Source organism: Megascapheus bottae, chromosome 33, assembly GCF_031878675.1.
Source record: "Megascapheus bottae isolate mThoBot1 chromosome 33, mThoBot2.hap1, whole genome shotgun sequence".
Taxonomy (NCBI): Eukaryota; Metazoa; Chordata; class Mammalia; order Rodentia; family Geomyidae; genus Megascapheus; species Megascapheus bottae.
In genome coordinates, this window is record NC_143541.1 from 9,512,481 (window position 1) to 9,538,929 (window position 26,449).

Genomic DNA, 26,449 nt, shown 5'->3' on the forward strand with positions numbered 1-26,449 from the left:
CAGCGGGCTGCCTCTGCCCAGTGGGGCTCCGGAGGCCATGCCCCTCCCCTCCCCGCAGGGTCTCACCTGTGGTCGAGGGTACTGTGGCTCTCTGCCTGAGACTACAACGTGGTTCTGTGGGGTGACGCGGGGTTGGTGGGTGTGGCGGTGCCTGGCAGGGCCGGCGGGTTTTCTCTTAGAATCTGTGCTGCCTTGGCAGACTCCTGTGTGGCCTTAGTGTGTGTTTCTCTGGTTGCCGGGGGAGGTCTTGGTGCGTGTCTGAGCCTCGAGTGTGCGAGTGTCATTTCTCTGCTCCCTGGCTTCCCCTCCTCCTCCCTCGGACATGGGTCCCCGGCCTGGACACTCTTCAGCTCCTTCCCGTCCTTCTCTGAGTCTGTGCTCAGGTGTCTCCCTCCGGTGAGTCCACCCCAGCCTGGCCTCCCGCCAGAGTACATCTCTCCCTGCCTCCCAGACACCCGGCGTGCCGACCCTCCCAAGTTCCCTGGTGTTGAGGAGGTGCTTCTAGCTCTTCCTCACCCACGTCAAAGGGCGGGATGTCTGAGGGTCATCATCGGAACGCCGGCTGGGGGCTCTGAGCTCTGCCCCTCTGCTTGGGGGCGGGGGGGGGGGGGGCTCTAGCAGGGAAGTCCTGCTAGCTGCTGACTACCAACTTGAATACTCCCTCATGAGTAGTGAGTCTTTAGGCCACATTCCCCACCCTTTGGGTTTTGTCACGTTTCTCCTATGCAGCTTTTTTGATTTTTATGCTGTTTGTTTGTGCCGGTTCTGGGGCTTGAACTCACATCTTAGGTCCTGTCCCTGAGATTTTTGTGTTTTATCACTGGAGCGTCACAGCCTCGTTTCCAGCTTGTTTGGAGGTTAATTTGCAGAGAAGAGTTGCCTAGAGGAAGTGGTTCTGTGGCTCAAGTGAAGAATGAGCACCAAGAGGCTCAGGGAGAGTGCCTGGGCCCCGAGTTCGAGCCCCATAATCAACAACACAAAAAGAGTCTCATAAAATTTCCAGCCCAGGCTGGCTTTGGCTTTGAATGGAGATTTCAAGATCTCATCTTCCTGAGTAGCTAGGATTACAGGACTGAGCCACAGCGCCTAGCTGATTTTTATGTTTTTAAGTTTTCTCAGCTTCCCTTTTGTTTCTAGACTCTGTATCACACAAGGTTACTCTGAAGCTATAACATTTGAGCAGGGCACCAATGGCTCATACCTGTAATTCTTGCTATTCAGGAAGCTGAGACCTGAAGATGCTGGTTCAAAGCCAATGGGGACAGGAAAGACTTTATCTCCAACTGGCCACCAGAAAGCCAAGTGTCACACCCTTTCTTCTAGTGCTCTTTCAATTTTCTGTTTTCAGATTTGGAGCTCACTTAGGCATGACATGTAAATAGATTCACCTTTATGTTTACCTACGTGGCCACCCAGCGTCTTCTGTGCAGTGGTTTGGCGAGGACAGGGAGGTTTTGGGACGGGACCTGCCGCCTGTGGCGTCTGCATCCTGCCCCACTCCCCACTCTCGGCTCGGTGGTGCCTTGCAGGGCTCGCCAGCACGGATTGTTTTTTGGCTTTTCTTCCTTTTGGCAGGGGTCCAGCACCTCTGTTTGTCTGCTGTCTTGTCCCCAGCTGTTTATTTTTTCCCTTGATCTTGGGCATGGCCTCTCTTTGTTGTTTGTCCTGTTCTCCCGCAGCTGACACAGCCGTCATTGTTCGGCTGCCCAGGCCTCGGGGTGGTGATGAATGGCTCCTGTTGCTCCCTCCTTCAGGATGGCTTCAGGTGGCACGTGTGCTCTGCAGGCTCTGGCGGCCTGCCTTCCCCTGGGTCTGCCCCTGCCCGGCACCTGCAGGACACCCTGGCTTCCCTGGGGCCTGAGGAATGCAGGACTCGGGCCAGGAGGCAGCTGGCGAGTGCACACGTAGAACGTGGGAGTCCAGACAATGCTGGGTCTTAGCCCTCCTTTGGCTGCTTGCAGTTGTGCAAGCCCTGACCTCGGATTTGTCTTGAGGAACATGAGGAACATGAGATAGAACCCCAAGCTGAAGAGCCTGGTGGCAGGTGGTGGCGCCATGCTGGGGCCAGAGAGGGGGGAGCAGGGAGTGGCCTACCTGGGGACGCGGTGGGGGGGGTGGCCTGGCACTGGGACAGCGTGGGGGGGCAGGGAGCTGCCTGGCACTGGGATGGGGCGGGGGGAGTGGGGAGTGACCTGGCGCTGAAATGAGGGGGGAGTGGGGAGCAGCCTCCACTGGGCTGGAGGGGGACTGAGCCACCCTGCTCAGGGACTCCGGCTCCGAGGCCATGTTGCTGCAGCCCACACTTACCGCCTCTGCTAATTCATAAAGGTCTGTATGCTGTCTCTGAACCATGTCAGCCCGCTTTCCTCTCTCATGGCCCTGCACAGGTGAAACAATGCCTGCTGCGAGCCTGGCACAATTTGAACATGCCGCTTCGCAGCCGGGTATGAGCCAGGGCCGGGCTCCGGTCTCTCTCAGGCTCTGCTGTGGCAACAAGACCCTGGGTCTGCTTCCCACGCCCCTCCCCACCCCCTGACCCCCGTACTTTGGGACTGGAGCATCCGGAAGGACTTCTGGGTCACTAGGGGTGGCCTGGCAGGAGGCCGGGCTTTCACTGCGGTGCCCTGGGCTCTGATGGCTGCTGCCCTGCCTCAGGTGGATTTGGCAGGCTGAGGGGAGCCAGCCTTCTCCGGCCAGGGAGCACAGCTAGCGTGGGCCTGCCGCGCGTGCGCGCATGTGTGCTGCAAGCCGCCCGCGCGGCGCTCCCGAGGGCTGCCTCCCCAGGGTGGACGTCACTGGCCTGGCAGACACGCGGCCTTTCTGTACTGTCCTGTGCCTCTCTGGTACCCGTGGGACTCGTGGCATTCGACAGCACAGCCAGGATGGGCCTGCTTCAGAAAACCCTCCAGCTGTGGGAACAGCTAGGTGCAGTCAGATGCCGTGGCGCTCATCCTCCCGGCTGCCGGAGCTGCAGCAAAACAAGTCGGATCTCTCTGTAGGCACTTGGGTTGTCGTCTGACCAACCCTGGGTTCTTGCTGGTATGTGGGTGACTTGGGAAGCTACTTAGCATGCTTGAGTCCCGGTGTTCTTTCCCGTCAACTGGGGAGATTGGCAGCAATCACGACCAGTGAGGCCTCCGGTCCCCGCCCGGCCCCGGAGCTGTGCGCTTGTGTTGACAAGGTCTCTGCAGCCTTGGAGCCCCACAGGGGCTGTGTACACATGGGGGTGGACGTGGCTGGTCAGCCCGCTTGAGCGCCAGCTGCACCTGGACATGGCTGTTTCTCTTCTCTGAGCCTGCGTGTTGATGGCAGCGCCCACGTGAGGCAGACCACAGAGCGCACAGTCCACGCCTGCCCACGGTCTGACCCTTCCTCACTGCACAGCCACCAGACTCGTGCTGGTCAGGACAGCTGACCAACGGGACATCACGTGCACACCGTGGTCACGGTCGTCGCTGCGGTTTTGAGATTGTGGATGATGATGCTTGGTCACCTAATACTGTAGAAGTCATTAGCTTAAAATACATTTTTGGTGGCATTGGAGTTTGAGCTCAGGATGTACCCTGTCCCCCCACTCCAGCCAAGCCCCTATCTCTGGAAATAAGCTCTCCACTTGAAATTTAATATCATCTTCCCTTCTTAGAATGCCAATTGCTTTTCTTTTGCTTTCTGGGGAAGGCAATACCGGATCTGAACGTAGAGCTTTATGCTTGCTAGTCAAGTATTCTACCATGTAGTTTTTTTAAAAATCCAATTTTATAGTTGCCAAAGTATGTTTTAAGTTTTAGGTGATTTTTTTTTCTTTAGCTGAATTTTTTTTCCCCCTGAACTGAGTTTTTCTTTTTTCTCATCAGTCCCAGAGAAAAATTACATCTTACAGATAATTTAGACTTTTTTTGAATGTTGACCTCTGTGACTTTTTCATTATTTTTATTTTTAAAATGATTAAGATATATAATCTACAGAATTAGAAATTGTAATTTCTCCAAGTACTGAGAAACTTTAACCCTGTTATAATTACTCGGCAAACCTTTCAAGGATTCTGTAGTCAACACAGCCAGATGGAAAGCCCTGATAGGCTGGGAACTATAGAGGGTCATTTGTCAGCCTGGAGTTTTGGTCTTGCGTTCCCTCCCACCCACTCGCTCACTGTGCCCCTCTGGTCTCTCAGTGATTTCCTCTGCTGGCTCTCTGGGAATGGAGAAGGACAGTGTTTGATTCATTCTGGAAAAGGACAAGACGGGCCAGTCATGTCACTTCCTGTTGCTTGATCAGAACTTTGATGAAGAAGCTGGAGGAAGGGAGACGTGCTGCAGAGCGGGGGGGCCCTTGCCTGCTGTGACCCTGCTTCCAGTGGTGCCTGGTTCTCAGAGCCGCCCCAAGTCACCCTGACCCTGTCCCTTAGAAGTTCCGGCGCTGACGGGCTGCAGAGGGTCCCAGGGAGCCGAGCTGGGTGCTGGCTGAACAAAGCTGGCTTGTGGATGCCGGATGAGGCTGAGATGGGAGGCTGGCGGCCGCTGAGAGTTTGGGTCCTGGCTGTGTGTAGCTTGCTGAGCTGCCAGTCTGTTTCTGGAGCCCAGCAGTGCAGAGAGATCGGGAGTGAGCCCTGCAGGGCCTGGGCCGGACGCCGGCACCCACTGTGTGTGAGGAGGCCACGAGGCCACGGGATGCAGTGGGAGGCCCCATCTGCCCAGCTGAGCCTAGCAAGGGTTATGAAGCTGCTGGGGGTGCAGGGCCGGGGAGGCCAGAGCAGTGCCGGCCTGGTCAAGCCCAGCACCCTGCAAGAGTGGGCAGGGTGGGTGGGTGGGTGGAGGAGAGGAGCCCCCGAGGCAGGCGCGCCCTGCTGGGACCTGCAGGCGGTGTGACATGGTGGTTAGGCGCCTGGGCACCAGAGTTAGGCCACAGGGTGGAGTGCTGGGGCCCTGCTGCCCCAGGGTGGCTGTCCAGTGTCTGCAGGCTTGGGCCCTGTGCTGGTCCCCCCTGCCAGCTCCTCGAGCCGGCCAGCACCCCTGCAGCCCCCGGCTGCAACAGAGAGGGGGTGGGAGAGAGAAAGGGGGGGGGAGGGCCACCATGGCAGCACCGCGTGGGCCAGGAGAAGGGGGTCCCAGAGCCACACGCAGAGAGCAGAAAGCCCTCCTGCAGCCAGCCCTCAGTTTACCTTGCTGTTTCTGTTCTTAAAATACTTCTTGCTGGGTGCCCGTGGCTCACCACCGCAGTCAGGTCGGAGCCAGCCTGGGCAGAGAGGTTCCTGTGAGCCTGCGGGCAGCGTTGACTTCACACTCACAAGCCGGCAGTGACGCCGTGGAGCGCTAGCCTGGAGCGAGACTCGGCATCTAGGCCCCGAGTTCAAGCCCCACGCCCGCTACAGCGACAGCAGAAGCGTTTATTTCTGTGTGGATTCTGACTAAAAAGGAGGAAAGAATGTAGAGAGAGGAAGGTTCTTCCTCCCTCCCTCCGTCCTTCCCTCCCTCCCTCCGTCCCTCCCTCCCTCCCCCAGGGTCTGTTAGGCAGGGAGAAGCATGTACCCGCTCCCCCCCCCACACCTGCGGGTGCACACATGCCCTCCTTGTTCTGTCCCTGCTCTCCCTGGCATGCAGCATCAAGTGCTCCTTCCTCTATCCTGGAGGTGTGTGCCATGCTGTGCCCGGGGCCTTCTGAGCTGCTGAATGTAAGGGGAGGTGTTCAAGGCCTGGGTGCTGGCGCTGCCGACTGCAGGGCTCTTCCGAGGAGCCACGAAGGACAGAAGGAATGGATGGGCCAGGCATCCCTGCAGGAAGGGGCGGTGGCCGACCTCAGCTCTGTGGGAAGCCCCTGGGTGCACTCAGAGCAAGAATCGAGACATTTACGTGGCCTGCACAGAGCCCAGGCGTTCTACATAGCCATGTCTCCCTGTGTCCACGGAGTGGTGGACATGAGGCACTGACCCGCGGGTGGGGTGGGTGTGGAGCCGGGCGAGCCTTCTCCCGGCCTGTGCAGCCCCGGGCAGGCCGTCGACTGCGTGAGGCTGGGCGGGCTCCAGTCCCGGGGGAAGCCCGGGGACTCCTCACCCCTCCTGACCGGGTGTCCTCTCGTGGCAGGGGCTCAGATCATCGATCTGATGATGCTCGTCATCGATGTCACCAAGGGCATGCAGACCCAGTCTGCAGAGTGCCTGGTGATCGGCCAGATCGCCTGCCAGAAGCTGATCGTGGTGCTCAACAAGGTCGACCTCCTGGCCGAAGACAAGAGGCAGGCAGCCATCGACAGGATGACCAGGAAAATGCAGAAGACGCTGGAGAACACCAAGTGAGTGTGCTGGGGGCGGGGGCGGCGTGGGCACCGCCGTGGAGGGTGTGGGTGTGGCACCCTTCAGTGCAGGCCTCAGGAAAGGAGCCCTGAGTCCTGTGTCCAGGGCGTGAAGACACAGCCTTGGCCTGGAGTCTCCATCTGACGTCTCGGCCAGGTCTCTGTGCCAGGCATTGGAGTTGCCACCAGGGGCAAGGATCTGGCGGGCGACCAGCTGCTCTGCCTCGATGCCGTAACGTTTGTGTAGGGTGGCTGGGCAGGATTTGTCTGCAGTGGCCGCCGGCCGCAGGTGACGGGCCGGGAGCAGCGGGGAGCGGAGAGTGGAGTGGAGGCTGGCCGCAGGGTTTCCTGAGGTGAGAACCCTACATCAGGCCTCTCTGGGCATCAGAGGCAGCAGCCTCCACAGACTGTATCGGCCGTTGCTCTGGCCTCTGCTCTGGCCTCTGCCAGGGCGGGAGGGCGCTGCCGAGAGGGCACGCTGCAAGGGCAGCGCGTGAGGGCCAGTGGTCGGAGGCTGCCTGGCTGTCCGGGCGGCCCACGAGTGACTGATCCTGGTTGGCTGAGGACACGAGGATGGGGCTGCAGGGCTCCTTGTCTCATCAGTCCCCTGGGATCAGTCCCGAGCAGCGGTCACTGGGAGACAGGGTCGCTTCCTCTTTGCTATGCAGCCAGCACAATATCCTGCCACGGCTCCCGCCTCTGGCCTGCCAGGGTGAGCCGGTGGAGAGCGTCTTTGTCTCCCTGTCATAAAGATGGATAGGCCTTTCCATTTATGATTTCAGCACCTGCCGCTCTCCCCCAGAATCCTCAAGTTGGTTAAATTAAAGCCTCGGTCTCTGAATGGACCAAATATGTCATAAAAGATTCCTAGCCCTGCCTTTTGTTAGCAAAATTCATCAATCCGATAAAATCGACACATTTAGATAAGTGTTGCATAAGAATTCAGACTTCGTTATTCCCCACGGAAGTGGGTATGAGACTGTAAAAAGGAAGATAAAAAATTGTATCTTCTTCTGGTGAGTTATTTGATCTCCCCGCCGTTTTATTTACTTGTCAGAAAGGGAAGAGCGGACCTTTAGGACTCCTGCATACACCTGATAGAGTGTCAGATCATTTATGGACCAGGCCTGGGAAGGGTTGGGGTGCTTTTGAAGGTAAATTAATACTTGAAGTTTGGTTAATTGTGTGTAAGGAAAATCCTCACTTGAGTGTTTAAATGAGTATTACTACCTTAATTAATGAGTGGAAGGTCAGACGGTGGACTTTATCAGACAGCCAGAGCAGTCGTCCATTTGGGCGCTTTCTCTCATCCGCCGTCCCCAGAGCCTGGCCGGGTGGGGGGCCTGTGACCACCGGACTGAGACCTGGGGAGCCAGTGCCCACTCTGTCCACACGGCAGAGCCCTCCCTCCCGCCAGCATTTGGAGTGGTTGTGTCCAAAGCTCCTTGTCAAGTGCGGCGTCTCTGTTTTTTGATTTCTGGTGGTTTTTTGTTTGTTTGTTTTTTGTCGGTCGCAGGGCTTGAACTCTTGGCCTGGGCGCTGTCCCTGAGCTCTTCAGCTCGAGGCTACCGTCCTACCCCTGGAGCCACAGCCCCGCTTCCGGTTTTCTGGTGGTTAATTGGAGATAAAAGTCTCTTGGACTTCAGGACTTTAGTGCTCGAGCTGGCTTTGAACTGCCATCCTCAGATCCGCCTCCTGAGTAGCTAGGATGACAGGCGTGAGCCACTGTAACCAGCATTCAGGCACTTTTTTTTTTCTTTCCAGTCCTGGGGCTTGAACTCATGGCCTGGGCACCACCCTCGGACACTTTTTGCTCAAGGCTAGCGCTCTGCCACTTGAGCCACAGTGCCATTTCCAGCTTTTTCTATGTGTGTGGTACCGAGGACTCAAACCCAGGGCTTCCCGAATGCTAGGCGAGCACCCTACACTAGGGTACAATCCTGGGCACAAGTGCATTCTTTTAAATGGGAAGAAACGGTTTATCGAAAGAGTGAGCCAATAATTCATCAAAACCCGAAAAACAGAAAACTTTGTTTTTCCTATCCAAAGAGCAATTGAAAGAGAACTTGGAAAACAGAATACTTGGCTAAAAGAAAGGCAGGACACCTGAAGATCCTTGGAGCAGCAGCTGTTGCAATTTGGGATTAAAAACAAAAACAACATTTTTTAAAAACTATATGTAGTATTGCCTCGTCTCTTTTTATTTTCTTTCGATATTCGTTCTTTATTTCTTTGTTCATTCATTTGTTCACTTAGACAGGATCTCATGATGTAACCCACACAGGTCTCAAGCTCTTAAGCCTCCTGAATGCTAACATTGCAAACATGAGTCACTATGCCTGACTTAACATTTTTTATGCGCTTAGTAAAAAACGTATGATATTCGTGTGTGCATGCGTGTGTTTGTGCCAGCTGCCGCGGGCGCTTGAACTCGGCCTGGGCACTGTCCCTGAATTTTTTTTTCTCAAGGTTAGCACTCTGCCATTTGAGCCACAGCTCCACTTCCAGATTTTTGGTGGTTCATTGGAGAGAGAGGTCTCATGGACTCTCCCACTCAGGCTGGCCTTGAACCTCAGTCCTCAGGTCTCAGCCTCTCTGAGTAGTTAGGATTATAGGTGTGAGCCACCAGCTAACAGTTATCTTTTTTTTTTTTGGTCAGCCCTGGGCTTGAGCTCAGGGCCTGAGCACTGTCCTTGGGTTTTTTCTCAAGGCTAGAGCTCTACCACTAGAGCTACAGCACCACTTCTGGCCTTTTCTATGTATGTGGTACCGAGGAATAGAACCCAGGTCTTTGTGCATGCTAGGCAAGCGCTCTACCACTAGGCCACACTCCCAGCCCTAACATGTATCATTTTAATCATGTGTAAATTCACTATTCACTGACAATAAATGAACGCATTCCCTCCAGACCTTCAACATGATCCCCAGTATAAATGATAGGCAAAACAACAACTTCCACCTCTCCCCTCCCTGGGCGCAGCTGCGGGACCTCTGCTCTGCGTTCTCAATGCGGGATGGCCTGGTACTTGGTGTTCTCACTGCGGCTGAGGGGTGTTTTTGTGTGTGCGTTGCACGTGATGGCTGAGCGTTCTGCTGGTTTCAGGCTCCTCCCCACTAGCCGTGCAGGAGGAGGGGGACCCTGGTCGGTCTTCAGAGCCCTTTCTTTCATATGTCCAGCCTGGAGGATGTGGAGCAGCCATGCCCTCTCATACTTCCGCTTTGTGTTTCCCTCGCAACAAATGGCCTGAGCGTGGTGCCAGGCCCTTCGGAGGGAGATGAGCTCACGTCCTTTGCCCATTTTATACTAGGGCCGTCTTGTTATTATTGAGTTGGCTTACATATTCTGGACATAAATCACTTGTCAGAGATTTGCAAATATTTTCTCTTATTCTGTGGGGCCTCTTTTTAGTTCTTGATAGTCTATCTCAATAAACAAAAGTTCTAAGTCTTGATGAAATCTAATTTATCTGTTGTTGCTTCTTGTGTTGTTGTTGCCTCTGTTTTTGGAATCATGTCTATGAAGTCACTGCCAAATCCAGTATCAGGAATAATTTTCCTAGTGTGTGTCTTTATGATTTATAGTTTTCGTTTTTAAGATTAAGTCTTTGATCCATTTGAGATGTTTTTTTTGTCTGTGGTGTAAGGTAAGAATTCGTGTCATTCTTTGGTGTGGGGCTATCCCGTTTTTCCAGTGCTCTTCGTTAAAAAGAGTACCCTTTCCCCTTTCCCTTGCCGTGAAACAACCACCCAAGTGCGTACAGCTGTGTGCCTGCTTTAAAACCCCGTCCCCCTGGTCTGCCTCGTGTCAGGGGCTTACTGAGGAGAGGACTTTGAGACTGTGAGTTCATTGTCGGGGAGCGGGAGGTCACTTGTTTTTTCCAAGATTGTTTTGGCTACTTAGAGTCCCATGAATCTGAGGTTTGCATTTCTGCAAAATGTTCTTGGGATTTTGACTGGGATTGTACAGTCTGAGTTGGTGGGGATGGATCGGGAGCATGCACAGAGTCTGGGTGGGTGGGGATGGATCGGGAGCGTGCACAGAGTCTGGAGTCTGGGTGGCATGGATCTGGAGCGTGCACAGAGTCTGGAATCTGGGTGGGCATGGATCGGGAGCATGCACAGAGTCTGGAATCTGGGTGGGCATGGATCTGGAGCGTGCACAGAGTCTGGAATCTGGGTGGGCATGGATCTGGAGCGTGCACAGAGTCTGGAATCTGGGTGGGCATGGATCGGGAGCGTGCACAGAGTCTGGAGTCTGGGTGGCATGGATCAGGAGAGTGCACAGAGTCTGGAGTCTGAGTGGGCATGGATCGGGAGCGGGCACAGAGTCTGGTGTCTGGGTGGCATGGATCGGGAGCAGGCACAGAGTCTGGAATCTGGGTGGGCATGGATCGGGAGCGTGCACAGAGTCTGGAGTCTGGGTGGCATGGATCGGGAGCGTGCACAGAGTCTGGAGTCTGGGTGGGCATGGATCGGGAGCGTGCACAGAGTCTGGAGTCTGGGTGGCATGGATCGGGAGCGTGCACAGAGTGGAGTCTGGGTGGGTTGGGTGGTAGTGAGGTCTTTGCATCTTACCATCTGTGAACATGGAATGGTTTTTCACTCGTTTAGATCTTCCTTTTTTTCTTTTTTCCTTTTTTGGTGGATCACTGGGCTTGAATGCTGGACCTGGGTGTTGTCCCTGAGCACTTCAGCTCAAGGGTACTGCCCTACCCCTGGAGCACAGCCCCACTTCCCATTTTCTAGTGATTAGAGATAAGAGTCTCATGGCTTCGTAGTGCCCTGTTGTCTTTGAACCACAACCCTCAGATCTCAGCCTCCTGAGTAGCTAGGATTACAGGCCTGAGCCACTACACCAGCTTACTTTTTTTTTTAAGCAGTATTTTGAGGTGTTCAGGTGTTCAAGTCATTTATACTATTAGTTAGATTTGTTCCTACTTCATTCTACAGGTGTTGTTATAAATGGAGTTGCTTTTTAATTTCCTTTTTTGTATTATTTGTTAGTGGTATATATAAACACAAATAATTCTTATGTGTCGTCTTGTACTCTTACTACTTTGTATTCAAATCCCCTCTTTCTAGTAGGTAATTTTAATAATGAGATACTAATTTTTTATTTTTATTTATTTATTTTGCCAGTCCTGGGCCTTGAGCTCAGGGCCTGAGCACTGTCCTTGGGCTTTTTCAAGGCTAGAACTCTATCATTTGAGCCACAGCACCACTTCTGGCTTTTTTCTGTATATGTGGTACCGAGGCATCAAACACGGGTCTCCATGCATGCTAGCAAGCACTCACCACTAGGCCACACTCCCGGCTCCTAATTTTTTATTTTTGTCATGTAACTTTTCACCTCTTTGGACTGGGTTTTCTTTTTCATACACAAATAATCTCCTGGGATGAATACCTCGTACACGCTCACTTCTTTTTATGGCTGAATAATATTCTTTTTCTTCGTTTGCCAGTTCTGGGGCTTGACCTGGGCCTCACACGCCCTCCAGGCACTCTTGTGCTCACTCTTGGCCACACTCACCTGGCAGCTTGCTGGTTGATTGCGGGTAGGTTGATCTCTCAGGCTTCCCGCTTGGGCTGTGTGTCACCTTCCAGATCCCAGTTCTGCACTGTCACCTCGGGACTCTCCCTGCTGAGCCTCCACTCTTACATTCTAGCTCCTGTAGTGGTAAGCAACAGTTTCTGATTATTTTGACAAATGCCTCGAGGGAAAGACTTGCGCTGGATAAGCATGGCCAGGTACAGCCTCACCAGTGGGGTCCTCTGAGAACCACCAGGCAAGAAAAGTAAGGACAGTTCTTGGGGTCAGGGGCTTTGAAGGAGCTCAGAGCCGTCTGTCCTTCCAGGGCCCCAGGCTTGGTCCTTGTGTGGTCATAGCTGCTGCTTTTGTGGCGCTGGCTGCTGAAGTTTCCAGACTCCTGCAGAATTAGTAGAAAGCGAGGAACCCAGCAGGCTGAAAGTATCTGCAAGACTTAGCCAAGTCGGTTGGTCTGGAGTAAACCCTCCCCAAGCCTCTCAAGCCTGGTCTGTTTCAGAGTCCCCAGGAAGTCGACGCTGGTCATGTTTGCTGTGACATTGCTGCTGGCATGGAGGAGAGTCTTTGGGCTCTTCTTTTTTTTGTGGGTCATGGGGCTTGAACTTGTCCTGGGTGCTGTCCCTGAGCTCTTCAGCTCAAGGCTACCACCCTATCCCTTGAGCCAAGCCCACGTCCCGTTTTCTAGGGGTTCATTGGAGATAAGAGTCTCAGGTCCTTTTGTGGCCAGGCTGGCTTTGAGCTTTGACCCTCTGATCTCAGCCCCCTGAGTAGCTAGGGTGACGGGCGGGAGCCTCAGCGCCCAGCGTCTTTGGGTTCTTCTTACGCAGCCGCCACTGCCAGTGTCGCTGTGCGTTCAGTCTGAGCTTTGAACTCTGGACTCACCATGGAGCCAGGCTCGCCCACCAGCCCGCTTGCCGCTTGCCTGCCCATTGTTGCCTGAACTGTGATGAATGAGTAAGCTTGGGGTGTCCTGGGTCACACAGTACTGCTCCCCATGGTGGGGAGGAGACCAGGGAGGAGAGCGCGAGGAAGACTGGCCAGGCCTGCTGCAGACCCCGAAAGGACACATTCGGCCTGGGCTCTGAGAGCAGAGGGTTACCCTGGTGAGCCGTGACGGGCACCCGCCATGGTGCTGCATCCCTGCCATGCGGTCGGCAGGCCAGGGGGTGCTGCCAGTCAGTGGAAAACCCTAAGCCAGGTGTGTGTGGTGGTGTGGGGCAGGGGGGTCTGTGATGACACCTATGTAAGAAGATCTGAGGCAGGACCCAGCCAAGGGTGTGAATCCACACCTGGAAAAACAGTGACGGGAAGAGAGACGTGGAAGGCAGAGGAACCTGCCCAGCCAGCCAAATTCCAGCACCACCAAAAACATCCTGGCAGGATAGAGAGCGAGATGCCAGTTGTGTGCAGCACATGAAATGTGTCACATGAGAAGTGGAAAACACATGAAAATGGCCGCAGGTCCTTGTCAAAGCATGTTTAAAGAGAGCAGCACAATTTTGTGGCAGGACTTCACGGCCTCCGCGAGCCGCTCTCTGGGCGGCAGGGCTGTCGTGTAGGTGTGAGCAGGTCTGGGGTGTGGAGAGTGTGTTCTGGGTGCCCGTGCGGGGAGGGGCCACCAGGAGCTGAGCCCCTTGGGGACTGGGTACCATCAAGGCCTTCTCTTACTCAGTCGACCGGGCCTTGTCCCTGGGGACACTGCTGCATGTACCTCGTGGTGGCATTCCAAGCCCAGGAGTTTCTCCTCACAAGGGTGTCCAGATGCCAGGCCTTTCCTCGGGGGGCATGTGGAGCCCACGCCAGGCACCCCTCCCTCCTGCAGTGCAGTAAACTCTGTGACTGTGGTGTTATTCCTCTCTTTCAGGTTCCAGGGGGCACCGATTCTGCCCGTGGCAGCCAAGCCCGGAGGGCCAGAGGCCCCCGACACTGAAGCCCCACAGGGCATCTCAGAGCTCATCGAGGTACCATCGACTCACGCCCAGGCTGTCCTGCTCAGGCTGCGGGGGGGGGGGGGGGCGGTGACGGGTGCACAGGTGTCCCGGTGTCACGTGCTCAGAATGACGCCCAGCGCACTCGCTGCAGCTGTGGCACCACACCTTGTCCCAGCCCCACACAAAGGTGTCTGTCCATGAAGCCACCTGTGTTCCTGAGGAAAGGCCATGGCACGGCAGGCCTGCATCCAGGCCTGGTGAAGCCGAGTCAGAGCCAGGTTGTGTCTGCGCTCGGCACTCCATTCTATGGGCCTGGACCAGAGCCTCGCCCCCTCTGCGCCCACACTGGCGGAGCACAGCGGCTCCGACCCGTGCACTGGCTCCAGAGGCCTGCAAGCCGCAGCGACTGTTTTCATTCAAGTAAAATCCACAAAAATGCGGCTACAAGAGATGTTTGTATATTCCTTTTAAAAGCCTGTTTTGAATCTTGTTTGTAAGAAAAAATGTTATCACAAGACCAAGACTTTCTAACGTTCACTACCGAATGCAGTCAGGAAACAACAAAGCCAAGCAGTCGTTGGATTCTTGGTGATTTGCTCTGACAGCATCCCAGAGCACAGAGTTGGCATGAGCAAACTGGGCTGTGGGGCCTGCTGGCCCGCTCAGCAGACTGGCACGGACTGGCCTGGACTGGCCTCTGTCTCTGCCAGGGCCAGGGAGTGAAGACCCAATCACTGCCCACAACTCCCGTCCTGGGCTCCAGGCCAGCCCCCCTCCTGCCCTGTGCCAGCTACCGCAACACCTGGGCTTCCTCACATGTGGTGTAGGGGACAAGGAGATGCAGTGTGGGGAGGGGCTGTGGTGGGAAATGAGCTGGGCAGACATAGCCTTTCTGGAGGGGTGCCAGGGAGGGCAGAGGTGCAACTGGCTGGTGAGATTCCAGGTCCACTGTCGTGGACGCCTGGTGTGGGAGGGGAAGGGGACCGTCTTGTGTGATCCCTGAGGGATACGAGCTGAAGGGCCTTAGGTCCTGAGGTCCAGGCAGGGAAGCGCCTGTGTTCAGGCCATGTGACAGGTGTCCTCCAGCAGCTGCCTCTGGTACCCTGTCAGGTCGCTGAGGACAGGACAGAGGATGAGGAGAAGATGAGAGGGTGGGGAGAGGATGAGGAGAGGATGAGAAGAGGAGAGAGAATGGGGAGAGGATGAGAGGGGGAGGAGTGGACAAGGAGAAGCTGAGAGGATGAGGAGAGGGCAAGGGGAAGATGAGGAGAGGACAAGAAGAGGACAAGAAGTGGATGGGGGAGACGATGAGAGGACGGGGTATAGGGACAAGGAGGTGATGATGAGAGGGTGGGGAGCGGGGATGAGGAGGGGATGAGAAGAGGATGAGGAGGTGAGGAGGAGTAGATGGGAAGATGAGGAGGGGAGGAGGAGTCGATGGGAAGATGAGGAGGAGAGGAGGAGGATGAGAAGGTGAGGAGGGGAGGAGGAACAGATGGGACGATGAGGAGTCAATGGGAAGATGAGGAGGGGAGGAGGAGGAGATGGGAAGATGGGAAGATGAGGAGAGGAGGAGGATGGGAAGATGAGGAGAGGAGGAGGATGGGAAGGTGAAGAGGAAAGGAGGAGGATGGGAAGGTGAGGATGGGATGGGGATGGGATGGGATGGGATGGAGAGGTCTCCCCAGGTGTCCTCTCAGTCTGGCTGAGCGGGTGGGGCTGAGAAGATACAGAGGATGGGGCCGCAGCCGTGGCACAGCTGTCTGGTCGTGGCCAGCCCGGGCTTCCAGCGCGTGCCGGTGGCTCTGCCTGCTGCGCGCCTCTGCCTTGTCTGCTGCCATCTGGCAGAACCCAGCAGAGACTTCTCTTTCCTAGGTCCTGAAGTCCCAGATTTCCATCCCAACCAGGGACCCCTCGGGCCCGTTCCTCATGTCTGTGGACCACTGCTTCTCCATCAAAGGCCAGGGCACCGTGATGACCGGAACCGTCCTGTCCGGCTCCGTCAGCCTCGGGGACAGCGTGGAGATCCCTGCCCTCAAGGTCAGCTCTTCCTTGCCCTGTTTTGCACCGCGCTCCTTTCCCAGCAGCAGGTGGGGACGCGTCCCTTGGCCTCCTGGGCCCTGATTGGCCAGCCAGCCCTGCTGCTCTCCCCACTGTCCCCGCAGCTGTCACCTCCCCTCCGGTTACCCTGGCCCATCTTAGCCCAGAAGCGCCGCTCTCCTAGAGCCGTGACTTCTCATGAAGTCCAGTGGGCAGGAGCCTGGGTCCTGCCGGGATGCTCTGGGTCTTCTTTGCATAGAGAAGGCGAGCTGAGCCAGGCTTGCGAGTCCACAGTGAGGGTGTAGGGGCAGCAGCTGCCCTCTGCAAGCCCTCCAGGGCTCAGGCAGCCCCCGCGTGGGTGGGGGGGTATTTGGGGTACCTTTGTATTTCTCGCTTGTTTTCTAGGCTGTTCTAGAACTTGCCCCTGCCCCGCCCCCATGCTGGAACCTCAGGCGTGCATGTTCTTAACCATAAGTCTTCCGGGTGGTACGCAGATTGAGAGCGTGCTCGGTCCTTCACTCCGGGAGTCCAGGGGCTTTGCCCTCCCGTGGCCGCCAGGCGCCCTGGACCCTCAGGGACCTGGGGTCAGCGGCGCCTTCTCCCCAGCATTCCGCCTTCCTGCTCCTGTCCTGGCTCCAATTTGTGTCTCCAGTGCCTTGATAAGGCTTCTGTTTCCCTGGTGTATTAACCGTGTCTGTAATCCCAGCTGCTGAAGGGACAAGGCAGGAGGGTTGGGGGTTTGAGGCCAGCCTGGGCAACTTAGCTTGAGCCGACTCACAAGGAAAAGTAGGCAGGGGCTCGGTGAATATGTGCGGAGAAGCACGGAGATACGTGACAGCAGGGACCAGGTGACAGCAGGGACCAGGTGACAGCAGGGACCAGGTGACAGCAGGGACCAGGTGAGAGCCCGCGTAGGCTGGCAGGAGGTCGTGGCTCCTCCTGTCCCCCGTTTCCGTGAGCCCCACTGCCGGCAGGAGGAGGCCGGGGGTGAAGGGGACAGTTTGAGTACATACTGGGTGCTGCCATCTGGGCAGCTGGAGGGTCCGTTAGGGATCTCACAGAAGGAGGTGGGGACATCTCAGCGGGCAGCGCTGGGGCCTTGGTGCCCAGGCTGGAGTCTGACGGGTCCGGCGGCGTTTCCTTTGCAGAGACAGTGGCTCTGGTTGGGGGGGTTGGCTTGCGTCCTGGTGGAATTCGGCAGGCTGCAATCTGGAGAGCAGGTCCAGGACAGACGCCCAGAGGGCGGCTGGAGCCAGGAGGCTGAATGCTCTTTGCTCTGTTCAGGCTAAGAGAGGGGCTGGGTGGAGGGTGGTGAGGAGAAGCTGAGGAGGACACGGCCCCAGGCAGAGGCAAGCACGGGAAGGCAGGGCTTCCAATCACAGGCATGGGGGAGGCACTGTCCGCCAAACCGTGGTCTCCCAGGGGCCTCTCCCAGGGGCTTGCGTAGACCCTGAGCTCTGCGGGCCAGAAGTGGGCTGCTAGATCGGTTTAGCCAGAAGAAAACAAAAGGGAAGCAGGGACCCTTGACACAGACAGAGGAGTAGGCCCAAGGCGGGGGCCTGCCAAGCACAGAGTCCAGAGTCCAGAGTCCAGAGTGGCCTGGATCGAGTCAGAGCACCAGTCTCCAGGCTCAGAAGCAGACAGAATTTGCTCTTCAGAGTTCCAAACCTTCATGGAACCATGCTTCCTTCCCCACTCCTATTTCCTCCCTTTGGGGATGGAAGTTCTTCTCTGCTGCCTTGTCTAGGCCCTCAGGTGGAAAGCATTTTGCTCAGGGTAGGCCCAGAGTTACCGTGTGGCTGGGGACCCATGGAGGTGACGGTGTCTATAGGAGACTTCAGTGTTAGAGGCAGAGGTTGATGAGAGGCGGGCAGGGCAGGCTATGTTTTGTCTGTAGGACAGAGGTGAAGCTCTGGGCACCATCGGGTGAGCCACGCTGGGGTTGAAAGACACATCCACCCAGGACCTCGACTGTGAGCGCCTTGGCAGTTCTAAGCCCAGGGTCAGGAACCCTCTTAAGAAACAGGAAGGGCAGCAGGTCCACAGAGTCCACATCAGGTGGTTGTGGCCTGGGGCTGCCAGCGGCTCCGGGAGGACGCAGGCCCCAGGGCCCTGCCTCTCTGGCCTCCAGCACCAGGAGCAAAGCGTCTGTTGGGTTTCAGCCCTTCGTGACCACAGGTAGTGCTAGGAAATCAGTGTGGACTTTGGAGCTAGAAAAGGCCTGCAGTGGTTTAGATTCCGGCCATCTCGGCGTCTCTCGGCATTTCCAGGAGGAGCACACACGAGCAGCTTGAAACCTGCAGGCTAACACTAGCGTCAGAGCCGTGCCAGGCTGCCTGGCACTGCTGGCCACAGGCCTATCGGATGCATGAGAACCCAGGACCAGAAGCCGCTGGACGACCTCAGGCTCTGAGGCCATGCATCCCCTGCAGCACTGGCCCCTGCTCCCCACCCCACTGGAGCTGGTGCAGGCCCGTCCCGGGCAGGCCTTGCCATGCCGAGTGGCGCAGTGGGCACTGGTGTGTGCTGCCACGAAGAGTGAGGCCAGGCCTCCTGACTGGGCTCACCCTTCCGTCCAGCAGCTGTCGGGGGCCGGGGCTGTCCAGTGAGGCGGGCGTGGCCCCCTCCCCAGACACAGCGCTCCGACACGTGTGCGCGCCTGAACTCCCTGAGGCGGGGCACAGCCATTCCACTCCTTCCCGCCCCACCAGCGGCCTGCTCCGTCTGCCGTGCCCTGGCCCGTGTCCGCTGCCACGTCCATTCTCGGCTGGGGCCGATTAGCTCAGCAAGGAGCCCCAGAGTGGTTTAAACACGAACATCCTGAGACTTGCTGGCTTTCTGCCCAGGCTTTGGCCCTCTTGGTCCTTGGCTGGTAAACACCTCTGGCAGCCCTGAGCTGGGTGCTCTGGGTGAGTGATGTGCCACGAGGGGACATCAGAAACTGTCCAAGTTCAGGGCCAGGAGTTCCGGCCCCCAAGTGGGATGTTTTTCCAGCTCTGTGTCCACCACCACAAGCTTCTCAGCCTCTCTGTGCCTCATTACTTCAGCACACACATCGAGCGGGTCTGTGCCCGACTCTGACCAGGACTCTGGAAGCCAGTGGAGGGCTGGGATCCCAAGGCCCCGGAGACATCTGGGCCAGCTCTGGGCTCACCTGTCTTCTCACCCCTGCTTCCCACGGGGAACTTGCGTGTGGGCTCAGCGGTGGCGAGCGGCCCTGGGTGTAAGGAAAGCTCCAGGGCACAGCTGCACGAGTAACGTGTTCCTCGCAGTCCTCTGGGTCTGCAGATGCAGGTGACATTCTGATGATGATGATGATGATGATGATGATGATAGTGCTGTGGTGTATTTAGATGCCTGTTCAGGGTAAGATGTAAGGCGCAGAACTGGATAGCAGTCATTTGACCCTCAGCCCAAATGAGCACCACGCGTCCTCCAGCCGCCTCTTCCTCTTCTTTTTTGAGCTGTGGAGGCTGTCCCCCGGCTTTCTGACTGATGAGGCCACAACCCACACGGGCCCGGAGCCTGACCACAAGATGCAGCCACCCTTGGTGGCAGCGGCGGGCGGCGCCAGGCGCTCTTCAGTCCTGCCAGGCCGGGCCAGCTGGGGTTGCCCTCCGCCTTCTCCACAGCTCCACAGCTGTATGCCGCCGTTGCCATCCGGACGAGAGCTCTGAGTGGAGTTCACGCTGGGTTGTTTCTGGGATGAGATGGCGCTGGTCAGTTGCTGTGACGTGCTGAGCAGGGCCCCGCGAGCCCAGGACCCGTGCCCAGGACAGTAGAAAGTCATTCCTCCAATGCCCAGGCTTCTTTCCTAAGGGCCACAGTCTTCAGGCAGTTGTCTCCTCCCCGGCCTCAGACAGCTGGCCTCCCGGCCTCCCTCTCGGTCCGTGGGCGGGGAAGTGGTGACTCAGGCTGGTGCAATGCCCGATGCTGGAGCAGGGTGAGGTGAGGGAGGACGGCCCAGAGCTCTCGTGCAGCAGCCCGTGTGGGGCTGCCCTTTCCTCCGGTCCTTGTTGGAATGCGGCACCTATCATGTGATGTGTGTGTCATGTGACACGTGTCATGGCAGGTGTCACGGAGAGGTTCGGACGGTGTGACCTGGCAGTGGCCCCGGTATGGCAGACACCTAGAGCGTGGACATGGAGGTGGGGCTCTCAGGGGTCCTGAGCGCCGGCCAGAGCGGGCACCCCGGGTGGATGTGGCCTTGAGCAGGCAGTGCCCGGCTGGCAGCAGCTGGCTGCCAGGGGACAATGCCGCAGGTGGGCATGGCTGCTGCCTGGCCCTCTGTGGCGTGGCTGGTGGCCTTGGAAGGCCAGGAGCGCTGGAGCCGCCCCCAGGAGCGGGCGCTGCAGCTCGTGGAGGGGACAGCGTGCAGGCCGTCCTCGTGGGGGCCTGTGGAGGTGGCACTCCTGGCCCCCATGTGGAGAAGGCCCTCCCGCTCTGCCCCTCTGTCCAGTGCAGGAAGGGGGTGTGCGCGCCCCCAGGGCCCCCTGTGGCAGGTGTGGCCCATGCAGTGAGGGAAAGCAAGGCTGCTGTGCTGGTGGCCTTGGTCTGCGACCTGGGTGGGCGGAAGAGGAGGGCAGGCGGGAGGGAGGCCGACGGAGGCCAAGTAGAGGAGGGGAGGTTCTAACCGTCCTGCTGGAGAGGCTCTGCCGAGTCTGGAGTTGGCTCTGGAGTGCCCTAGTCCCTTCCCTGGCCCCTCCGAAGGTCTCACTCCGTGTCCCCCGGTCACGTCACGCATCACGTGTGTGAGGCGAGGCTCGGGAGGCTGGCTGCCGTCTTCTCCCTCTCCCTGTGGGGGTCCGAAGCGTCCAGTGCCGGGGGATGACAGGCTGGACTGCCTTCCCCCCAACGGCGAGGGGCACACGCGCTCCCGGAGCAGGCTGGGACCCTAAGGTGACAGAAGGGATTGGGGTGCTTGGAGCTGGGGGCCTGGCTCCCCTGCGCCTGACCCGTGGTGTGGTCAGCTGACAGGTGAGGCGGAGAGGAGGTGAGGAGCTGCCTCCCCAGCTCTGCCTGCTTTCTCTCTGGGACTCGGCTGTGGCCTCTGTGTCCTTGATCTCCCATTAAGGCAAGCGGAGTGTTTCCTTAGTAGGTATAAAGCTAATGCGCCACTTAAACTGGATGTTTACAGTGCTTTCCTTCAAGAAATAAGGCAATAAGAAAACCATAAACATCACTTTAATTGTTCACAGGCTTACACTTACAATATACTGTCACCGGGCAAGAGCAAGTGAGAAGCCATATGAAAATAAAGACACTTGCCTGCTTTTATTTGAGGTTTTCTAAATTGCTGCACTACAACATGTTCTTGTTTAAAACTAAATTCCACCCATTCAGAGCCTGGGGTTGTTTTCTTTTTGTTTGTTTACCATTTGTGCTTTCCAGCGTATTCAGATGGGCCGACTTGGCTGGATAAGTCAGCCAGTGAGCCAGCCCCCTCTCCTCCTCCCCTCCCCCTTCCTCCTCCCCTCCCCCTTCCCCCTCCCTCCTAACCCTCCCCTGCCCCCCTCCCTCACCTTACTGCACACTCTGGGAGCCAGCCCCCTCCCCCTCCTCCCCCCTCCCTCAGCCAGCCCCCTCCCCCTCCCTCACCTCACTGCACACTCTGGGAGCCAGCCCCCTCCCCCTCCCCCCCTCCCTCAGCCAGCCCCCTCCCCCTCCCTCACCTCACTGCACACTCTGGGAGCCAGCCCCCTCCCCCTCCTCCCTCCTCCCCCAGCCAGCCCTTTCCCCTCCTCCCCCCTCCCCCAGCCAGCCCCCTCCCCCAGCCAGCCCTTTCCCCCTCCCTCACCTCACTGCACACTCTGGGAGCCAGCCCCTTCCCCTCTTCCCCCCTCCCCCAGCCAGGCCCCTCCCCCTCCTGCCCCCTCCCCCAGCCAGCCCCCTCCCCCTCCCTCACCTCACTGCACACTCTGGGAGCCAGCCCCTTCCCCTCTTCCCCCCTCCCCCAGCCAGGCCCCTCCCCCTCCTGCCCCCTCCCCCAGCCAGCCCCCTCCCCCAGCCAGCCCTTTCCCCCTCCCTCACCTCACTGCACACTCTGGGAGCCAGCCCCCTCCCCCTCCTCCCTCCTCCCCCAGCCAGCCCTTTCCCCTCCTCCCCCCTCCCCCAGCCAGCCCCCTCCCCCAGCCAGCCCTTTCCCCCTCCCTCACCTCACTGCACACTCTGGGAGCCAGCCCCTTCCCCTCTTCCCCCCTCCTCCAGCCAGGCCCCTCCCCCTCCTGCCCCCTCCCCCAGCCAGCCCCCTCCCCCTCCCTCACCTCACTGCACACTCTGGGGGCCAGCCCCCTCCCCCACCCCCCTCCCCCAGTCAGCCCCTTTCCCCTTTTCCCCCCTCCCCCAGCCAGGCCCCTCCCCCTCCTCCCCCTCCTCCAGCCCCTCCCCCTCCCCCCCTCACTGCACACTGGGCACCCAGCCACTCGCTCTCCTTCCCTGGCGGGCAGCACAGCTGCTCCGTAGCTCACTCTTCAGGATGGTGTTTGAGATGAGGACTCCTGCAGAGCAGGCTCAGCCCTGGTCTGGACAGCGGAGCTGTGGTCAGCCTCGGGGCAGCTTGAGGCCTGTGGGAGAGGAGGAAGGATGGGAGCCTCCCTCCCGCTCAGCCCCAGGCCTGGTCCTGGGTGCTGCAGCCAAGGGGAGGTTCGGGGCTAGGAGCACTGTGGGTTTCCTAGGTTGGAGGTGGCGGGGGGGGGGGGGGGGACGAAACTGCCGAAGGGCTCTGGGGTGAGGCCCAGAGCGGGGTCCGAGACTGCAGGGGCTCCGGGCTGGACGCGCGTGAGGACGTAGGGGACGAGGCCTGCAGGCCCGCAGTGTCGGGAAGGGCAGGGTTGAGGGTGGTGGGGAGGCATTTGGGGGACCCTGCACGGGGCAGGCGGGGCGGGTGAGGGAGCGGTGAGTGCCTGATTCCCCTGCTGGCCTCCATGCCGCCTCCTCCTCCTCCGCCAAGAAGCAAACCGGGGTGACGGGCGGAAGGTCAGGAGTTTAAGAGCTCGTTTGATTCAGGACGGGTAAGAGACAGGAGGGAGTGCGCTGGTTTTATATGTGGATCCTGGTATTTTCTTTTGAGCTGGGGCGGAGAGTGGAGGGGCAGGGAGGGAGGGCAGGCGGCCAGAGGGAACCTTGCCAAGGCGCTGCTAATGCAAACCATACGGCAGGCAGGCAGGCAGGCAGGCGGGCAGCGCTCATCTCTCCGCCATCCGCCATCGCAGCCCAGCCGGGCAGCCGTGCTGTTTAACCCTTTGGTGCTACGTCTTGAGCACACTGCAGCTGCGCCGCTCCGTCCCGGGTGTAGAATGCCTCACCACACCCCTGGCACCACCTGCCAGGGCTCCTGCACCCTGCAGCGGGGGCCTCAGGGCCTCCTCGGCCGGCGTTTGCTGGGGAGGGCGGCACCCACGCAGCGTGGACAGCGCCCTGTGCAGGGGCGGCCGTGGGATCAGAGCGGGTCCTCACGCCCAGCGTGATGTGGCCTCTGGTGGCCAGGCCCAGGCCATGGGCCCACCGTTGCCCCCCCCCATCTCTGCCACTCCAGCAGAGCCCACACTGGTTTCCCTGGGCGCCAAGTGGGCACCCGACGCCTGGGCCTACCTTCTTCCCGGAGTCACTGCACGGCCTTTTCCCTGCCCACTCCATGCGTAAGAGCCACATGCGGGGCTGGGGTCCTGGGAGCAGTGGCAGCCCTGGGGGCTGACGGTACAGATCGGGGGTCCCCGCCGGGGGCCCGTGTGCCGGAGGAAGTGCAGCCGGGGCGGGCTGGCGTTGCAAGCCCGTGGATTGACCGTGGGACCTCGGCCCCACTGGAACTGCAGCCCAGGCCAGCATGGCCGGATGCTGCCGGAGTTACCTGAGCTGCCAGGGGACAGGCCTTGGCCGTCTTGGTGTGAGGCCGGTAAGCGTTTTATGAACAAACAGAATAAACACAATACCAAATGCAGACATCAGTCTCCAAGCAGTGCATGTGGTTCAAAGAGCGGTGCCATCCACACAGGTCTGTACAAATGCACAGAAAGGAGGAGGCGGAGACAGCACACTGCAGCGGTGGCCCTGTCTTGGGGGAGTGAGAGATGGTGGAATTTGGGGAGCTGAAAGAGAGCTTTCATGTTCTAGTCGCTAATTGGTGTTCAACTCTGTACAAGAGCTGGCTTTCATCTGGTTCTTGTGTGGCTTTTATGAAAGAAAAAACACAAAGAAGCAGAGAAAGAACAACTTTTGTTCCACTGTTTCTGTTGCCTCCCTGCTCTACCAGCTTTGGTCCTAGGAAACCACCGTGCCCGGGGGAGGCCCTGGCTGCTGTGGGGTGGAGGCGGGCCCCTCGGCCTCCCGGCTCTGGGGCCCGGGGTCCCTGTGGCCCCACCTGGCCTGTGCGCACCGTGCCGCAGCCTGGACTCTGTGGGCTCTGCCAGCGGCTCCCTTGGGCTGTTGGCAGGGACACCTCCCCTTCCCAGAGCCCTGTGCAGGATCCCCTCCAGCTGTTTTTACTCATTTCTCTCAGGCCTTCAGCCCCTGGTTCTCCTCGCCCTCGTCTTTCTCCCCACACTCCCCTCTCCAGGCACAAAAGCCCCGTTGTTCCTGCTTTCTCCTGCTGTCTGTGGCCTTCTGCACATTAGCATATATAAATACTTGTATCCCATCTCTAACAATGCTCCCGCAGCCTTCTGGAAGGTGGGACTCCACTCTTCCAGCCTCCTGTGCTTTAGCCTGCCTGGCAAGCTTGGTCTCGGTAGCCACTTCCTGCCTCTGGCCTCCCTCCTCCCCGGCAAGGGTCTGTTCCAGACTCCCAGGCCCCGCCACCTGACCTGTGAGACAGGACACAGCCAGCTTCCTCTCCCTACCATGGGCTCCGGGAGGGCCCTGGTGGGGCCTGGCTTTGCGATAGACTTGGCCTGAGACAGCAGGGGCACTAGGGGCAGTGGATCCCCGAGACTGTGGGGGGGATGAAGACACGAGAGAGGCAGAGACCTGCGGCTTGAGGTTCCAGGCAGACAAGGTTTGGCCTGGGCCAGGGACCCTCTGCTTTGGAACTGTGCAAGGCAGGCCGTCCTCGTGCCCAGGATGGGACGTGGCTCGGTGGCAGGCCGTCCTCGTGCCCAGGACAGGACGTGGCTCAGGAGGCAGGCTGTCCTCGTGCCCAGGATGGGACGTGGCTCGGTGGCAGGCCGTCCTCGTGCCCAGGACAGGACGTGGCTCAGGAGGCAGGCCGTCCTCGTGCCCAGGACGGACGTGGCTCGGAGGCAGGCCGTCCCTGCTGGAGGAGCTGGCTAGCACTCTGTACTCTTACTGGTTGCAGGGCCTAGAGCTAGCTACTTGTACTCCATTCTCTTGCTATTTGGTAGGTCAGGGAGGCAGGAAGCTGCAGCTCTTCTGCCTAGCAGTGGAAGTAAGATTGGGAGCCAGCTCTGCACACTGGACTCTGTTTTGGCCCTGAGCCCTGAGTGGGTTTCTGTCAGGAGACACCCAAGCCACCTAGCATGCCTTGGGAACTCAGGTCCTCCAGAGCCCCTTTTGTTACCTGCCCAGCCGGGTCCAGGCGAGAGGCTGGCCGTAATCGGGGGCCCAGAGGAGAAGCCTCTGCCCTCACTCTCCATGAGTGGGTCGGTGGCTCCTGGTCTGACCCCGTGGCCTGGAAATGCCAGCAACCAGTGGCGGGAAGTGGGTGTCCTGGGGCAATCAGCCGCCCGGCCCCGCCGGCCGCGGGGCCTCTGAGGGCTTTGATGTGCCCGTGGATGTGTGGTTGACCCATTTGTTTGCTTAGGCATTACTCCTGCCAGTTCGTTCGGACCTTCTCTTTCTTTTAAAAATATGCTGTTTGCCAAAGGTTATTTTGGATCTGTTTTTGTTTATCAGGTAGAATCGTTCCAGTGCAATTGAAAGCAGACCCACGTGCTGACACGCACTGGAGCTGCTGCCAGAGCACGCACGCACACGCAAGGGCGTGTGGGAGAGCTGAGCGGGGGGCCTCGGGTGTGCGCCTGGGAATGGGCCCTGGGGAGGCTCCTTTATTCCTCCCTTCTGGTCCCGGCAGCAGAGCACCAGTGAGGAGAACCCATGGCCGTTTCCTCCTGCAAGCTTGATGGAGCTGTGGTCCAGGCTAGCTTTGCCATGGGTGGTCAGGGAAGCCTCAAGAGCCTGGCCTGGGCTCCCTTCTCCAGGGCCACATGTGTTCCATGTCACAGGCCTGCCTGAGGGCTGCGCTGGCAGATGTCAGCGGAGTAAGGGCTCCTTGTGGCTGGTCTTCTTTTGAGTGGCCTTTTGGAGGCGCAGTGAAGAGGCATTCTGCCTGAAGACAGCAGAATCTTCCAGGGAAGCCTCTGTCCTTCATTGGCGTAGACTCCTCTCCAGTCCTGTGGGTCCAGTGGCCTCGGGGCTGGCCTCCTTCCGCACTGGACCAGCTCTGATCTCTTTGGAATGGGAGCCCTGTGTCGGATGGCTAGGTCAGCAGGCTTTTGCTTCATCCATTATCAGAACAATCAGATACTCCTCAGTAAAGGAAGGAAATCTATTTGCTTTTGTAGCTGAAAAATGAAGGTATTCCTAAACTGAGCTTAGTAGCGTGGGACTTGGAGACGTGGGGTAGGGCTCTGGATTCTGGATGGCTTCCTGGGACTTAGGGACATGGGGTAGAGCTCTGGATTCTGAATGGCTGTCC

General features: G+C 58.4%; 1 protein-coding gene across 1 annotated transcript in view; it reads left to right on the forward strand.

The window, feature by feature from the left end:
- Eefsec (eukaryotic elongation factor, selenocysteine-tRNA specific) overlaps window positions 1-26,449 on the forward strand; it is a 118,045-nt gene that overhangs the window by 42,631 nt on the left and 48,965 nt on the right. Inside the window, exons 2-4 of the mRNA XM_090323883.1 lie at window positions 6,078-6,285; window positions 13,695-13,791; window positions 15,637-15,801. Coding sequence (XP_090180009.1) covers window positions 6,078-6,285; window positions 13,695-13,791; window positions 15,637-15,801 — 470 coding nt within the window. The remainder of the gene's footprint in view (window positions 1-6,077; window positions 6,286-13,694; window positions 13,792-15,636; window positions 15,802-26,449) is intronic.